We start from the raw sequence: 17,754 nt of genomic DNA on the forward strand, positions 1-17,754 counted from the left end.
TACAGACAGATATTCAAGCAGTAAGTTAGTCTTCTTGCTTTATATTTTGACTGTGTTCAACTGTTGTTTGAAAGTTAAATTTAAAATTAAGTTTGAAAGGACTATACCATGTCCTTCAAAATTTAGAATTGAAATATTTATACAAGCGGCGGCATATAATGAAATACTCCTCCGTTTCAATTTGTATGGCTCGTTTTGACTTGGCAAAAAGTTTAAAAAAGTAAAGAAGTTTTTTAATTTTGTGATATTAAAGATACCTAAAATGTACCAAAATGCTCTTTAAACTTGTGATCTTCAACATATCATATGGAAAGCTGAAATTAAAGAGTTGGTAAAAAAAAAAACATTCTTTTTTAAACAACGAAAAAGGATCAAAAATACCCTTGAACTATCGAAAATAGATCACTTTTATCCTTTGTATCAATTTTACCCATATCGTCTAATATTCGAACCACATATATCCTTATATTTAATAGACCTGCACACAAGCTATCAACATGAAAAAAAATGAGGGCTTTTTTTTTTTTTTCCAAGTTGTCAGCCAAGTCAATTTTTTTTTCCCCAGTCTTGGTAGCTTGTGTGGAGATGTATTAAACATAGAGCCTGGATTGGGCTATAACAAAAAATTTCGTTTAATGAATATATTTAAAAAAAAATAAGTTGGTATATATTTAATCCTTTAATAACTTTAAATGGGTCTTATTTTTGAGCTTATTTTAAGAAAAAAATGGTTATTTTGATAGTTTTAGATTATCATAGTGGTATATGTGGTCTCAAATTTAATCCTAAAACTTAATGAAGGGTAAAAGTGGTCTATTTTGGATAGTTTTAAATTATTTTTAACCCTTTTCCGTTAAATAAAGAAAGTAAAACAAACAAATTGAAAAAAGAAACCGGAACAAACAATAGTTACCCATATGAAAGACGGCCAAGATATCCCGCAAAGATAAGGCTTAGGACAAGGCGCGCGAAAAACCTCTCATCAACAACACTACCAGAATGGCGTCCCCTTTATCCTGTTCCTGTTCCATCATCTCTCACACTCACAGGCCAAATTCCAATCTCTCATTCCTCCATCCTTTTCAATTAAACAAAGCATTTTTCCACACCACAACTCCAGCAACACCAATTTATCCTAGACTCACTCGTATTTCCCCAAAGAACAATGCTTCTTCCATGGTTAGTTAACTTCTACTCAAAATTCTAGCTATTTTTCAAGGCTTGAATTTTGTGAAATGTTCATTCTTCTTTTGTTCCATTTGCTCCTGAGTTATGAATAATTTGGAATTAAGGAGTAAGTTGATGAATTGATTGATTGTACTTAATTACTGTTTATCTGAGATTTAATTTTAGGCAGGTTCAACTCTAAAAAGTTTAATCCTCATAAAAAACTTAAATGACCGTGGATCATCAATCAAAAGTAAGTCTTGCCATAATATTTGGCTATCCTACTAAGAGGTAAAATATATGGAACTTTCTTATCAGATGAATCAGTGTTTTTAAAGGCGAATAGCTCTAAAAAAGCGCTCCAGGTCTATTGGGACTTTAAGCGCAAAACACAATTTAAGTGCAAAGTCGGAGCCAGAATTTTAGTTTATGGGTTACAATCACAATTCATTTTGTATACTGAGTTCTGGAAAGATTATTTATACGATATTTTTAATACAAACATAAAGTTTGAGCTAAAGTTACTGGGCTCTACCGAACTCGCAACTCGAAGGCTGGCTCTGCCCCTGTTTAAGTGCGAGCTTTAATTAAAATAGGTGCAACTAAGGAACAAAAATAAAAATATATCTAAAATTCAAGAAAAATGTAACGAGGTCATTCATAATGTTTTACTTAACAACTAATACACTTATTTACCGATTGTATATTTTGTTTAGTACCGCTTGATTTAAGATAAAACTCATGGGCAATGAGGCGCACCCCTTAGTGCCGTGCCTACATTGGAGCGCAACTTAAGCAAGCGAAGCGCCCTCCCTGAGCTTTTTTGAGCTTCAGGGTTTAAGTGCATCTTAAATGAGCCTTTGACAATACGGAGACCAATTCGAGCAATTGGTATTCCTTGCTAATGGTTTATAGTTTATACCATCCAAATCCTTCAAACTGCATGAAAAAATGTTAACACTGTGAAGGTTCTAGATAAGGCATGTAATGTCTTCAAGGGTAAATGTATCTATAAAATTAGTTAACCAAGAAAAACTGCAAAGCGTAACATAGGCTATGAATTTTCTGATTTTCCTTCTTTTTCATTTTTCCTCGTGACACTAGTATAATGCATTTGTAACCATACATCTTTGTCTCTCCCTCATGAATATTTATCTAATGTCTGCCTCTCAACGTTGTTTCAACAATGATGAAAACAAAATAATTTCCTTTTTTTTTTTTTTTAACCCTCTCAGCTCCTTAATAATGGGTTTTCAGTCATGCAGGAATTGACAAAGAGGCCAACTACTCCTTCCATTTTGTTAACACATTTGGAGAGTTCAATGAAGCAATTTCAGAGCTTAATGGCTGTGATTGTTATCTTTATTGAAATTGCATCTCCAATACCTTTGTATGGTTGGCAAGCTTGGTCCATTTCTCCTGCTGAGGCAGTGCTTTATTCCCCTGAAACAAAGACTCTCCCTAGAACAGGAGAATTAGCTCTCAGAAGAGCTATCCCAGCCAACACAAATATGAAAACTATACAGGTACGCTTGTTTTATTCTGCCAATATGTTGTGGTTTTACTGGACTAACATTTCTATTTAATCTTTCCTATTTGGTCGTGTAGATAGTAGTCATGCAGTATCACTTTATCACTATTCCTCCTTTACTTCTCGCAGGATTCTCTTGAGGACATCTCATACTTGCTCAGGATTCCACAGCGAAAACCTTTTGGAACAATGGAGGGTAATGTGAAGAAAGCACTTAAGGTATTGCGTAATAGTTTGAGATAATTACAGTCCAATGCCTTTCGGTGATCTAATTTACAAAATAGCCAGCAAATGTATAGGTTTGATATACATACTGTATACACAAAACATACATATTATATACATAAATATACATATTATATACATAAATATACATATTATAAATATAATATGCGTGTAGGTCTTGTATGTTTTGGAAAGCGCCCATAATTATTTTCGGCCGACGTGCGAAAAATGAAAAAAAGCCTGTCGCAACCAAATTAGATATAAGACACTTACGGTTTGATCCTCCACCAACGTTTCCATTCTTCAACTTGTATTATGGCCATCCAAGAGAAGTGTTGGGTATCAGGCCATTTCTTGACATAAGAAGAATAAAAGAAAACTTTTGGAGTGATACCCTGCATAAAATAGCTTCTCAATTATGTTTGTTTGCCAGAAAGATCCCCAATGGTACAAGGAAGGAAGGAATCTTTCTTTTCATGTTATTGTTTTAAACTATCCATCAAACAAAGTTATAGTATAGAGAATTCAAAGAGTCCCAAAGATGTTGATGCTGCGTGCCAACTGACTGTAACAGATTATTTGGTTCTGCAAATAACAAATCATAAAATCACTTATAATGAAAGGATGTGAAGTTATGAAATTCTCTTATTCAAATTAAGTATAGGATTATAGTTACATTATCTTCTCTGAAAATTATACCCTTAGAAATTAGACAATCATAATAGAAGTACATATTAAAAGCGGTCCCCATGAGATAGGCTGGCAGGGAATGTTTTTCACAATTTTGACAAATAGCTACCATTCTTTTTAATCTCATGTGAAGGTATTACACTAATCAAATGTGAAATCAGAACTATTTCTGGTGTTAAGTACATTATTCCTAATAAGTCAATACTTCAGATCGCAACAGATGAAAAGGCATCCATCCTGGCTAGCATACCAGCTGAACTGAAGGAAGAGGGTTCAGTCTTGTACACATCTCTCATAGAGGGCAAGGTAACACGAAACAACATAGATTGTTTAGTTCAAAAGTGCTTTAGGTTAGATGACTTCATTTTACACAGATTTCTTAAATTTCTTGGAGATTTCATCCAAACAGATGATATCTTTAAACATAAAACTTACTTCAATCAAGATGACTTTCTTTTTCATCTTGTCAGAGTGGATTACAAAAACTTCTGCAGTACATAAAGGATAAAAATACAGATAGAGTATCAGTTGGTCTTGCATCTACACTTGATACTGTTGCACAGCTGGAGTTGTTACAGGTATTTATGAGCTCCTTTGTACACTGTATTTATGAGCTCCTTTGTACACTAAACACCTTTATTAGTAATGTCCATGACGTTTATAAATGATTCTGTAAACACTGTCACTCTTCTGTGGTGAAGAGGGGGCACATCGGTAGTGGAAACCACAGTTTCTCTGTTCGAGTAGTCCACATTTACCTTTTAGAGTAATTTTCCCTTTTCCGGAGCTTTATTAAGCAATAAGATTTTGAATTAAGGTTCAAATCGTGCACTTAGGAAATGATATTGTGCTTTGAAGAATATAACAGAGGACAAGATTTGAGGCAAAGTGCCTGTAGCATCAAACTATCCAAATCTCTCATGCATCACGCTTTTTACGATAATACATTTTCTAATAAAATTATCATAGTAAAGCTTATAATATTGTTGACAATAGCTCAAAGACATAATCTCTCTACAGGCCCCAGGATTATCATTTTTGTTGCCTCAGCAGTACTTGAAATACCCAAGGTAAGGCCTCTCATGATTTCTCTTCTAAATATGGCATTTATAGCTTAGGCACATAGATTGCTCTCCTTCTCCCTTTTATTTATAACGGTGGTGTCTAAGCGAGCTTGTACGCACCTGGGCTAATACAGTCCACCTTCATCTCTCTTTCTCTCTCTCTAGAGAAGGAGAGACATGGTTGTTTTATGATTCTTGGGATATTTATACTGTGTTACCAAGGGTTCGTATAAATTCTGGCATGTTGCTGATGCACTTGTGTCACTCCTTTTATACAAGCAGCAGCACCAAGGAGGTACTGCTTATGTATAAAAGTTGGCTGGAATTTGATATTTTAAGTATGTAAGGATAAAAGGTCCAGTACATCTATATCATGTACAAAAGAAGACTTATACCAATACTTTAAATTTGAACCTATGGATTCTTTCTAGCCAGTCTTTCAAAATATATAAAGAGGATTCCAGCTCTGTTTCTGCTCTTGCCTCAGCCTTCGCCCTGCCAATTGCACACAGCTTACTTCAAGTTGCAATACCACAGTGTACCCCATAAAGGCTCAAAAACGTTAGATTTGTCAACATAGTCTCCGTGTAGCATAATGTGATTAATAGTTTCTGAGTGTTCCTTCCACAGAGAGCACCAGCTGCACATATGGAAACCTCCCTTTTGCATGTTATCTTGTGGTCAGCCATGCATCATGTACTTCTGTCCAATCAAAGGATGGTACTTTAGTTGGAGCTTTGGTTCTCCAGGTCACATTCCATGACTGTCTGTAGTCCCTCTTGTTTCCGCTCTTAATAGGCATGACATCACATAGAATTTCCTGTCCTTTGCTAACTAGAAGAGGGAATCTTTTTGTCGTGCATCCAGAATTACTCCTAATATTTCGAGTAATGAACAACCTCTCCCAACATCCCAATCATTTTCATTCTGACTTGAATGTTACAGCCCTTCCATTACAGTATTCAGCAATATTACTGTTTCTGCTGATTCCCATGCTATATCTTTCTGGAAAGATTTCTGCCAGAGTATCTTCCCATGCCGTTTGTGCAGCCTATCTCAACTCTCCTTCCATTACCAATAGAGAGTCATTACTTTATTCTGGAATTCATTCCATAAACACCTGTTGTGTTTCCAAATGGCCAGACCATGAGAAGAAGTGACGGCTAATTTCCAGAGTTCTGCATCCCATGCTTACGCTTGGTCATCTGCTTCCATAGTTCTTTCTTTTTATCATTAATTCTCCAAAATTCTGAACAGTAAGCTTTTGTTATATAATCTTAGGATTTGTTACCTGGTTCCCACCGACCTTGTCTTGCATCAATCTTTGCCATTATACCAGTTCCCTTCCTCCCTGATTTCCTTCTCAAAGAGTTCCTCATCTGATCTAGTTCAATTGTTTTTATACTGTTGCTGGGATAGATGTGCGTGAAATCAAGTGGGCAAGGATGCCATCAAGTGCAGTATTCACTAGTGTCAGTTTTCCACCAAAGGAGATACTGCTTCTTCCATGAACTTACTTATTTTCTCACATTTCTCTACTCCAAACGCTTATGTTTCATGTCTGGATCCTAATGGTTGTCCAAGATGTAATGTAATAGCTGCTCCTATTCTACATCACACAAAACCAAAATATAAACATAAAGAAGATATGACAAATCTTCCTATGGGAAATAAGAGTAACAGGGAAAAGATGAAAAATTGTGTATGTGGTACGCGAGGACCTTATATTTGTTGTTCAACCCCAAGACCCTCCTCCCCCACCCCCGGAAAAAAATAACAACAAAAGAAAGAAAAAAACTGAATCGAGATAATAATTGAGTAGAATTTTTATATTGACATGGCTTCTTCATTTCCGTCATTTCATTTTTCGAACTGCTTTGAAATTGTTTTTCCTTGAGCCAAGGGTCTATTGGAAATAGCCTCTCTACCTCCAAGGTAGGGGTAAGGTCTGTGTACACTCCACTTACACTGGGTATGTTGTTTTTGTATAATAATTGAGTAGAATTGGTGTAGGTTCTGTCAAATTATCAATGAGACAATGCCATAAGACCTTTGGAAGGAAATAAAGCAACATTTCCACTAGTTACAAAGTGAGTTTCTCAATGACAAATATGTACGTTCATCGACTATCAAATTCGAGGACAATCACATATGCATAATAAATGTGATGGTGCCTTTGTATATCCAAATGTTCACATCATGGTTTCTTAGCACTTCAGCAACAACATTATTGCATTGCTATGTAGGAAAACTTGAGTGGGCTATTCTTTTTAAAGCACTCTGTGTTCAAGTTATAAGCAACCCTGTTAAAACAACTACATAATGATTTCTTTGGGGAAGATGGTTTGTGTTATATTCTTCTACTAAATGCGTCAGGCTCACAGGGAGAGGAATAGTTGAATTTACAGTTGAGAAAGTAGATGGTTCAGCATTTTCTCCTGAAGCTGCTGGTGAAGCCAAAAGCACTGCAAAAATTCAGGTATGCTGAATCCTTTACTTGAGAATCAGATTAAAACTGTGGTGATGTGGGTGGTCTATTTACATTATTATGTCTCTCCTCTTTCAAGCGATCTTTTCCTAATTAAATAATTCTTTCTCCCCAAAACTCCAAGGGTGGAGAAATACTAAAGTTTTAAGCATCACTCTAGACCTTTTAGTTAAGAGGACATATTTCTGAGAAGTTGTTTGCTAATGACTCGAAACCTATCACTTCTTTGTTTCCTTGAATGCCAACCATAATCTCATGCAATAGCTTCATCTGGGAGATATTAGTGCAATTTAATCAAATCTCGAAATGGCTGTACTGTCTCTTTCTCTTTCTCTGAACCGCCTACTAGGTGCTGTGCGTATCGATCCGTGCAGTGCTGTAGCTAATGCGTTAAATATCCCGCCTGGGGAGTATGTTCGCAACAATGTCCTATATTGTGTTTGTGAAATAAAAAGTCTGTTGCTTCTGTATGATGAAGTATTCCCCAAAAACATTTTCTTCTGCTTTTCTGAGGGGGTTGACAATGTCTGTCTTCTAATAGAGCCTGCACCAGAGGAGAATGTTTTATATTCTACTATCATAACTTGTAATATTCTTCAGATAGACATTTTGTCAACAGAAAAGTATTAACTGTATAATGACATGATGCAGGTTGTTATAGATGGATATTCAGCACCACTGACTGCAGGGAACTTCGCAAAACTGGTAAGGTAGTGAAATCTCACTTCATCCTTGTAAGTACTCATTGTGCAACAAAAACAATAACTATTCCTCAATCCCAAACTAGTTGGGGTTGGTCATATGATCCTCGATATAATTGTGGTCCAGTCGTGTCCGCTTCGTTCCAATATCAGTAAGTTGTCTTTTAGGACAAATTGGAGGATTGTAAGTATTCATCATGATGTGTGAAAATATTCAACCGCCTTTGAGTGATGAGCTGAGCGCAATGTTCTTCTTGCATTTCTTTGGCTAGTGTCACTCTGTGATTGTGTAGCCCTCAACATGTACTTTAGCCTCTCTACCCCACAAAGGTAGGGGTAAGGTCTGCGTACATCTCACCCTCCCCAGACCCCGCTTGTGTGACCACACTTGGTATGTTGTTGCAGAAATTGTTTTGGTTCTTGCATGTGTACGTCTACTTTCTACACTCTACATGTTTATGTTTTCTTTCGTCTCCATTAAATGTTTTCCATATTGCTAGTTCTCTTTCTGGATAGCTTCTTTCCTCTGTTGGATAAGAAACATCTACATCACAAAGATAAGGCCCTCCCGTACCACTGTGACCTTGATCCTAACTCAACCTGAAAAGCTAGCTCATGAGGTGAGGATTTACAACACTATATAAGGAGGAAAACAACCTCATCCCGCACCTATGTGGGACTCTAACATCCCTCACCCCCCACCCCAAATCCGCATGTCAGGATTGGACATCCGAAGCGTGTAAATATAACATGGGGGCCGAATATTGGGTAAACAAGAATTGGGATGAGTCTGGCTCTGATATCATGTTAAGAAATGAACCTTGGGCTTAACGCAAAAGCTAGCTCAAGAGGTGAGGATTTCCCAATATCATATAAGGAGGCAAACAACTCCATCCACCGATGTGGGACTCTAACAACTTCTATCAATTTTCTCCCTTCCTTTCCCATTTGAGGATGTCTCCGTACTTCCGTTAGACGAACTGATCAGAATTCAGGTATTTCTTCACTTGAAGCATGTTCAACACCTAATGGTGATTATTACTTCTTTCATTTCCCACATCTTTTTTGTTGGGCCTGATTACTATTTTACTTCCTTTTCATAGCTCTAGGTTATCAACTTGTCATTGTTCTAAAATATGGAAAACCATCATTGTGATGTCTTCAGGAGTTACATTTATATAAAGAGAACATGGGAAATAACTTTTGCATTTCTTGATTATGATATACTTGCTGACCGAAGATCATTGTAACTAGTGGTCCCTTATGTTTCAAGCTACTATCTCACCATGATCTAGTTCAGACATCAGCTATATCTTGTTATATTTTGTCCTGTAAAAGCTTGCATCCTTAAGACTTCTCATCTTTAGATTTATTTGAATAAGAATTTCTGCCATGGTAACAACAAATCTATAATTCTTTAGGTGGTTGATGGGGCATATGATGGGATGAAGCTAACTTGTGCAAACCAAGCAATTCTTTCAGACAGCGAGGTGGGCAAGACCACTGGGTACAGTGTTCCCTTAGAAATCAAGCCATCCGGACAATTTGAACCCCTTTACAGAACAACTTTAAGCGTTCAGGTATTCACAGGTTTCATGGTTAATGACAGACTGCTCTTTGGCATTTATTTCTGTTGTGCTTGTGCTTATCATTTATTCCTTTTGTTACGGAAGGATGGGGAGCTGCCTGTGCTGCCATTATCCGTTTATGGTGCAGTTGCAATGGCGCATAGTGATGTATCAGATGAGAATTCATCACCAAGCCAGTTCTTCTTCTATCTTTATGATAAGAGAAATGTAAGTAGCAATTCATCAGTATAGACTAATCTTGCTTTTCTTCTTGTTGTTCTTTAAATTATCACTCTATAGAATACTGCAACCTAGCTTATCCAATAAAAATGTTGTTTGTCAGTCTGGCTTGGGAGGTTTGTCGTTTGACGAGGGTCAATTTTCGGTTTTCGGGTATGGTTTCTTCTAAATTTTTGTCTAGTAATTTGTGAAAAGCTATTCTGTCTTCAACAAATCAGTGTGATAACTCTTATGTTATGATGCATAGATATACAACTATTGGAAGAGATATCCTTCCCCAGATCAAAACTGGAGACATAATTCGATCTGCAAAGCTGGTGGAAGGACAAGACCGCCTCGTTTTACCACCACTGGAGAACTAACATTATATCTTACAATTTTTGAAAATTTCAACATGTCATTCTTTGTTGCGGGTCATTTATTAGTACCAAAAATGGATGCTTCTTCTTGTAAAACAGAACAACTGAAGTGTTTGATTCTTGATGTGTGCCACTTTCACTAGTGCAAGTTGGAATTGGCTTTGCAGAGGATAATAATGTATCGGATATTATATCAGTTAGTCAATTTTAAAATTGTAGTAGTTCAGTTCGGACTGAAGAATGAAAAATTGAAATGGCTAGCAATCTTGGGAAGTCCAGAATAATCTATATAAAGAATAAACAGGTGAAACTAATGTTACCATTCTCAAAAAAACAAGTGAAACTCTGATGTATTTGAGCTTCTTTTGTACATCACATCCTATATCCAAGAAACTACAAAGACCAAAACTATGCTGCAGACATATTACAAAGGCGACTAGGAGTTGGCTTAAAATCCAACCATCTCAAGGTTGGTCGACGAGCTGGTGGTGTTAATGCCCTCTTTATGATCTCTTTGTTCGCCGATCCATGAACTTTTCGTAGACTATAATGGCTTGTTGCTGTTGTCCTCACTGGTCTTCTTGAAATGAGGGGTGATGAATCTCTGTGTTTAGACCTTGGTGATGCAAGAAACTTACTAGTTGGCCTGTTGGTTCTGCCAACTAGTGGTGACTTTGCTGGTGGAAATGAAAGCTTTGGAGTGATGGTTTCATTGGAACGGAGAATCTGCATGTTTCTTGATTGGAAAGATTTTATACTGCTAGATGAAAGAAAAGTTATCTTTGATATTCTTGATACTGTCACTTTTGAGAAATATTTGTGTTTCTCCCAAACAACTCAAGACTATCGAGGGAAGGAGTTTTGAGCGAAATCCGCTGACAAAAAAGATAGAACTCTTTGAATTTAGATGTCTAGCGCCCCCTGATAACTTAGGATTAACGGTGATAGAACTGATGTGGTATTTCGAAAACTGGGTTTTGATGGTATCTGTGTAACGAATTTTATCTTGAAAATAGGGAAGTGTTTCAAGAATCAGAAAAAGAAACTAGGATGAGGGTTAAATTGTTTTTCTGGTGAACAAAAGGAAAATGTTTTCAGAATGATAAGGAGAAGAAAGGATGATGGATTTGTTAACTTTGCCAAGAAACATTTTATAGTAGCGTTGGTATTTAGGCGTGTGTTGACCAATTCGTTTGAGTTTGGGAGACTTTGTAAGCATCAGCACTTTTGGAATATTTTGACTTTCTTTGGCTGGCAAACTTCCAGAAAGGAGTATTAATACTATATATCAGACCTTATAAAAAAATAAAAAATAAAATAGCACTCCCTCTGTCTCAAATTACTTATCATTTTCCCATTTTATCCTCTGTAGAATTTTTTTACTAATGGAGATTACACATAAATAGAGTAAATATTTTAATGGAGAGAAATGATAACTTAGACATAAATAAGGGTAAAGTTAGTCAAATACCCTTCTTAATTAATATTTATTAAGGGGCTTGTAAAACAAAAAAACGACAAATAATTTGAGATCGACGATGGAGTATATCAAACCTTATAAAAAGAATATGTATATCTATCTATCTATTATTTTAAAAGCATAAATATAAATATTGGTTGATCAATATAGCCTTCAAATATTGAACGATTTTTATACCGTTCAAACTAAGTTATTATTTGAATTGATAATTCCTTTTTGGATAAAATTGTAATATTAACAACTTTGACTTCAATTAAAATTGCACCTACAATGATTGAAGAGTCCATGTCCTTCACGGACACTTTTTGCTAAATGAGTCTCAATTTAAACAGGATAGTTTCTAGCTACTTTTGATTAAAAGAATTTCCGCAACATTGCGTATGTAGAAGAAGCAAAACAGAGAATTGGGTTAGCATTGATTTGTGTATCATTCCATTTACTTGGACTTTTGCAATAATATTGAGAGAGAACTAAGAATAGAGTAATTGATATTTGATTCTCTTTATTTTGTTGATTCAATACAAATCCTTTTTGTAGTAGCTAGCTATACAGTTTAATGCTCTTCAAAAACTGTGAATTATCGGTTGGTGGATTAAATTATCTTTTCAATAAGTCTTATTTTAAAAAAAAAGTGTTTATTTTTGAAATGTAACGATTTTTTAAGTAAAAAAATAGGCTTTTGCCCAAAAAGCTTTTTGAAAAGTACTTTTAAGAAAAATACACATGCTTGGCCAAACACTAATTAACTTCAAAAGTACTTTTTAAATTAATTGGCCAAACACATTACTAATTTTTGAAAAGTATAAAATTCTTTTTAAAATAAAAATTTGTTGTTCTGTCATTGTGTTTATTTGATTTGCAAATTACATCAATGAATTGTTCTATTACAATTACTAAGTATCTTTAATTTGTTGTCTTTGCACTTTAATATTTTATTTGAAAAACTATATCTATGTATCCAGTGTAATTGTTTTCTCAGCCGTAAGCCCGCAAACTGCTCATAGGAATAGTTTGACATAAAGAGTGAACTCGTGGACATGTAAGGACATGCATTCAAGTCTAACGTCTAAAAGAAACGAAAAATGTTAAAAGTGAAAAAATATCACATAAATTAAAACAAAGTAACATTTTGAAGTCGAGTAATAATATAATTTTGTTAATTTGTAATGGAGCGTGAAGTTTAAATGCCACAACCTATTACAATGAAATTATGTCATGGAGAATTCACCTTAGACCGTAAACTAAGGCTACAATGGTAGAATATGTATCAAACTCCACAATTCAAAGCCTTTTTGGCTAAATTTTCAAAATCAGCTTATTTTGAAAAGTATTTTTCAAAAAACTAATTTTGGTGAGAAACAGTTTGTTTTTGCCGTCAATTGAAAAACTTTTTGAGTTTTGAGCAACAATGTTGGACCAAGCCTCTAAAAAGTGCTTCTAAGCGTATATTAAATTCATAGGTCATTTCATATTTTCATTAAAAGGAGGGACATTTCTAATCGTAAAGGACAATAATTGAGGTCCAATAAATGGAAGGAGGGCCATTTTTAACCCAAAAGGAAAAAACTAACGTTAAAGACAATAGACGTCCAATAGGTGGAAGTAGCGCTCATTTAAACCATTATCAATACGTTAGGGGAATTTTTGATCCTTTTCCATTTCATGTTTAAAGGCATTGTACATAGGTTAAGAGCGTGTGAAATGTTGATTCAATAATATTGATCGATTTTTATTCACTTCAAAATTATATTATTTTTGTAAGAAAAATATTTTGTACTGGATAAAATTGGAATACTTGATAATTATTTTCAGAATATATATACCAATAAATATTGCATGTGTTGGTTTTATGGTCACTTAATCCCTAATATTGAATTATCTTACTCGTAACATGTTTTTGATATGAGAAAAAGAAGAAAAGATAAATACCGAGAATATAATTCAAAGAAGTATTAAGTAGATACAATTCTATGACTGTACTAATATTTTTGTAACTCATACATACATACATATATATATATATATATATATATATATATATATATATATATATAAAAATTACTATCTAAAAATTACGCTATAATTGAGATTGTCTGAAAATAACGTGTAATTGCATGTTCATAAAGTCTAGCTAATATGAAAATTGATAAAAAAAATCTTCATGGGCAATAGTGAGTCACTCAGCAGTCAGTGGTTGACTTGTCAACTTTTGAATTGCGTTCAAATTTGAACACATCAACTCCAGTCCAGTCTACGACTTGAATGCTGACGATGGATCAGAGAAAATTCACAGGTTTGGGGCTATCGAGGTTATAGTATCAGTTTCGGGTCATTTGCACGATTGTCCATCAAAGGCACTGGTCTTCAAGGAAACGAAGGAACCGCTATAATAATTACTACGTGTGTTTCATTCTCTTAGATTCCCTCAAATTAGTGGTCTTCAATATCATAAGATTTGAAGTTTGAATGCAGATTCAATTAGAAAAAAAAATCGTAAGGCAGTATTTCATATTAAAGTTAAGCCTATTCGGGTCAAAGTTCTTTGAGGTAAAATTTTGTAAAACTCTACCTGATTAGGCAGAGTTTCAAACTTTGCAGATCAGGTAGAGTTTGAGGCAAAACTCTGTCTTGTAAGTTTTTTTTTAATTTTTTATTAAATGAGAATTTGAACCCAGAACTAAGGAATTTTAGCGAAGGGCAAAATTAAAATCACCAATTTGAGGGGAAAAAATTAAAGACCAATGTCTTTGAAGGGCATTCCGTACAAAAAAAAAAAAAAAGGATTTGATGGCTTTCCAAGAATTAAAGGAGCTGATTTACGATCATAGGCCTAGAGGTGGGTGACCCGCTTGTCAAATTTTGACTTTTGACTAAGTCTATCCACGGAACAAATGGGGTCAAAAAATTAAGACCTTGCATCTCCAAAGTGTAATTTCGTAGAATTAATATTTGTAAGAAAAATCAAATTTATCACTTTCAAATTTAAAAAGGTATATTCATTCTATCTGACTATTTTCTACATCTTGATTTTTTTTTCCTTTTCAAGTAAAAGACTAAAACCATATTCCCCTTACAATCTTAATCCAAAAGATTGGGGAGATCAGGACAGTTAAAAATCAGAAGGGAAGGTCCTTGATCCTGAGCAATAAGGAATGGTGATTTGCACAAGTAGAATCTCTTGGAAATCTTACGGAAAATACTCAATCAAAAACACTGTAGTGAATTCTTCAAAACCTGAGACATGTCAATTAAGACGATGTCCTTAAAGATATTTCACCCGGTGTAGGTGTATCCCCAGAATTCAATAAGCACTTCTAATACAAAATTAGGAATCATAATCTAACAAAGATTTATTTTAATATAAAACCCAACACAATAGTATGAAAGGAAGAATTTGTAGTGATATATTTCTCTTATTAGGAAAAAAAAAAGGAGGAAAACTTGTCTTGATTTATAGATGAGAAGACCACCAAATGAGATGGATGGAATCCTCCAACGTTCACTAGAAATTGATGGGAAATTAATAGCCATAAAGAGTGAGGTTTAATGACTAATGAAGACCAACTTAAAGGGTCTGTAAAACACGTTTAGAATTTGTATAAGGAGGACCAAAAGTTAATGTTCAGTAACTGATAACAGGAGAAAATGACATAAACGGTCCCTTAACTATGAGAGTAGGTTCAAAATAGTCTCTTAACTATGCACGTAACAGTTTTGGTCCTTTAAGTTTGCCATAAGTTAACAAAAATGGTCCCTTAACTATGAGGGTTGGTTAAAAATAGTCCCTTAAGTATGCAATTAACAGTTTTGGTCCTTTAAGTTCGCCAAAAGTTAGCAGTTTTAGTCTCTGACAAAATATTCATCGAACTCTGTTTGTTAGATTTGACGAGAACTATAAAAAAAGGGGAAAAAATTAGCGAGAACTCACATCTAGAGGTACACATTATTAAAGAAACTTTGACGACGTCGATTTACGGAAAAAATCAAAAAAACCTACGACTTGATAATGTCAAAAAATAGTTGTCTCGAAACACAAAGACCGACGGACTCCGTTAATTAAAATCGAGGAATCCATCGCTAAATAAAATACACTAGACTTTAGAAATAATTTAGAAATAAAAGAAAACTAAAAAAACTTTGTCAACTACCATAAACAAAGCAAAAAATGATGGATGGAAACCGATGGATAAAATCGAGGGACACTATTTTTTAATTTTTATTGTTTTTTTCCAAAAACAACTAAAGTCATCGCTATTTTTGAGGAAAAATACGTAGAAACTATTTTTTTAAAAAAAGAATCACTACACTAGAAGTATTTATTTTTCTTGAGTTTTCAGTAAAAACGAGTCTAGTGTATTTTACTTAGCGAATAGAATCCCTCGATTTTAATCGACAGAGTCCGTCGGTCTTTGTGTTCCGAGACACTATTTTCTGACATTATCAAGTCTGTAGGTTTTTCCTCAGTTTTTTCCTATAACCGACTAACGTCCGTCGGTTTTGTCCCGAGGTATTTGGCCGATCTAGAGTTCTCGCTAATTTTTTCCTTTTTTTCATAGTTCTCGTCAAATCTAACAAACAGAGTTCGATGAATATTTTGTCGGGCTAAAGAACCGTTAGGTTTTTTAGCGAACTTAAAGGACCAAAACTGTTAAGTGCATACTTAAGGGACTATTTTTAACCAACCCTCATAGGTAAGGGACCATTTTTGTTAACTTGTGGCAAACTTAAAGGATCAAAACCGTTAAGTGCATAGTTAAGAGACTATTTTGAACCTACTATCATAGTTGAGGGACCATTTTTGTCCTTTTCTCCTGATAACAGTATCACGTAATGAAAGCTTATTCTAGGAATTCAATGGTCAGATACAAATTGACCAAAAGCCAACTTTAGAAAATAACAATTCTTTTTGAGATATTAGAAACATTTTCTCAACAGAATCTTGGGAAAAACACATGGCGTGGCCACCAGCAAAATGAAAGGCCCAAAAGGCCCCATTTTTATGTAAATGCCCTGAAATAGCCCTCAAGCCCAAACTAAAGACAAGCTCTAGTCAAAATTTATAATTTCACTCTACACACTCTCTCCCACTTAACTTTGTATGACTCTCTCTTCTATTTTTTTGTATTTCCTCCCTTTTCTTTTCTATTTGTATTTATTTATCATTGCTTCCATTGAATTATGTGTGAACCCTCTACCAACAGATGTGCGAATTGCACTGGTCATTGTGCGGATTGCCCTTTAAGCCAGTCAGTCAATGGAGGTGTGTCTTCTCCGTTGCCATCTCTTCGTCGACATCTCCAGCGAAATTAGGCCCTGCCATCTTCGGCGAAATTAGGCTCTGCCATCTCCAGTAGCGATGATCTCTTCCAAATAATCCAACAGGCTAAGCGTCTCCGACGACGATGATATATTCCGAGACATCGTTGCTTTGCCATCTATTCACCTTGTAGAGCTCGTGCCTAGACCCGGTCTCCATTGTTGTGTAGTCGCCGATGAAGACAACGTCGTGGGCACCGATTAGGGTTTCCATTGGTCGATGGTTAGGGAATCCGCGCTCTAGGGTTTCGTACGAGATAAACAACTTTACACAAGTGAAAAAATAAAGAAACAATATCAAACTATGTAGTAAAATCATTAGATCTATGGTCGTTTGATACAGATGTCGATTTTCATTTTTTTCTCCGATAATCCTTGCCTGTGTAAATAGTGTATAATATGTGTATCATTAGTGTGTATACATTATTACACACACTATACGTTGATTATACATTTATTATAAACAAATTACACAACAATGATACATTTTCTATACATATATGGAAGAGATACATACCCTATACAACAATGATACAATTTCTATACGTGCGATACATTTTCTATTCATATACAACAATGATACAATTTATATACATATACTGAAATTAGTTGAAAAATTGCTAGAAAATGGAATTATTTTGAAAAGGCTAAAAAATGTCTTTAAGATTCTTGGCCACCGGGTATCAATAGTTTCACCTGGGTGGCCATTTATGTCCTTTTCCATTAATTTTCAGTGTCACCGTTAAATTTTTTTAACTTCATTTTAAAAAGTTTTACAAAAATAAATTCGCAGCAAAAATTTCCATAAATTGGCTGAAGATTAGCATCCTGGCTGATTACCATAAAATTCTTCAAGTTTTCTTGTCACAAATTTTGACAATTGCCAACCAATGGCTGCGAAATTCTAATCATTCTTCTGTTGTCA

General features: G+C 34.8%; 2 protein-coding genes across 3 annotated transcripts; one reads left to right on the top strand and one right to left on the bottom strand.

Annotated features, from left to right (window-relative positions):
* Positions 1–983: 983 nt before the first annotated feature.
* Positions 984–10,210, top strand: LOC132031227 (peptidyl-prolyl cis-trans isomerase CYP37, chloroplastic). 2 transcript variants are annotated; one of them, XM_059421108.1, is made up of 12 exons: positions 984–1,179; positions 2,433–2,693; positions 2,828–2,917; positions 3,824–3,919; positions 4,084–4,191; positions 4,634–4,683; positions 7,054–7,156; positions 7,817–7,870; positions 9,288–9,446; positions 9,540–9,662; positions 9,778–9,827; positions 9,922–10,210. In XM_059421108.1, exons 1-12 carry the CDS (start codon positions 1,000–1,002, stop codon positions 10,034–10,036), a joined length of 1,389 nt encoding a protein of 462 aa, XP_059277091.1. In that variant the 5' UTR covers positions 984–999; the 3' UTR covers positions 10,037–10,210. The 2 variants fall into 2 exon arrangements, with proteins under 2 accessions (XP_059277091.1, XP_059277092.1); XM_059421109.1 differs by having other exon boundaries at positions 1,041–1,179; positions 2,425–2,693.
* Positions 10,211–10,299: 89 nt separating this feature from the next.
* LOC132031228 (uncharacterized) lies at positions 10,300–11,159 on the bottom strand. The gene has a single exon (XM_059421110.1). The coding sequence runs from the start codon at positions 10,763–10,765 to the stop codon at positions 10,442–10,444; it is 324 nt and encodes a 107-aa protein (XP_059277093.1). The 5' UTR covers positions 10,766–11,159; the 3' UTR covers positions 10,300–10,441.
* Between the last annotated feature and the right edge of the window lie 6,595 nt (positions 11,160–17,754).

This window comes from Lycium ferocissimum, chromosome 9, assembly GCF_029784015.1.
Source record: "Lycium ferocissimum isolate CSIRO_LF1 chromosome 9, AGI_CSIRO_Lferr_CH_V1, whole genome shotgun sequence".
NCBI classification, from domain to species: Eukaryota; Viridiplantae; Streptophyta; class Magnoliopsida; order Solanales; family Solanaceae; genus Lycium; species Lycium ferocissimum.

What these genes read in the sequence shown, in the direction of transcription:
- LOC132031227 (XM_059421108.1), top strand. Translation starts at nt 1,000, where the DNA reads ATGGCGTCCCCTTTATCCTGTTCCTGTTCCATCATCTCTCACACTCAC. An exon ending in AGAACAATGCTTCTTCCATG is followed by an intron (nt 1,180 to 2,432) that starts GTTAGTTAACTT and finishes TCAGTCATGCAG; the next exon opens with GAATTGACAAAGAGGCCAAC. An exon ending in CAGTACTTGAAATACCCAAG is followed by an intron (nt 4,684 to 7,053) that starts GTAAGGCCTCTC and finishes TAAATGCGTCAG; the next exon opens with GCTCACAGGGAGAGGAATAG.
- LOC132031228 (XM_059421110.1), bottom strand. Translation starts at nt 10,765, where the DNA reads ATGCAGATTCTCCGTTCCAATGAAACCATCACTCCAAAGCTTTCATTT.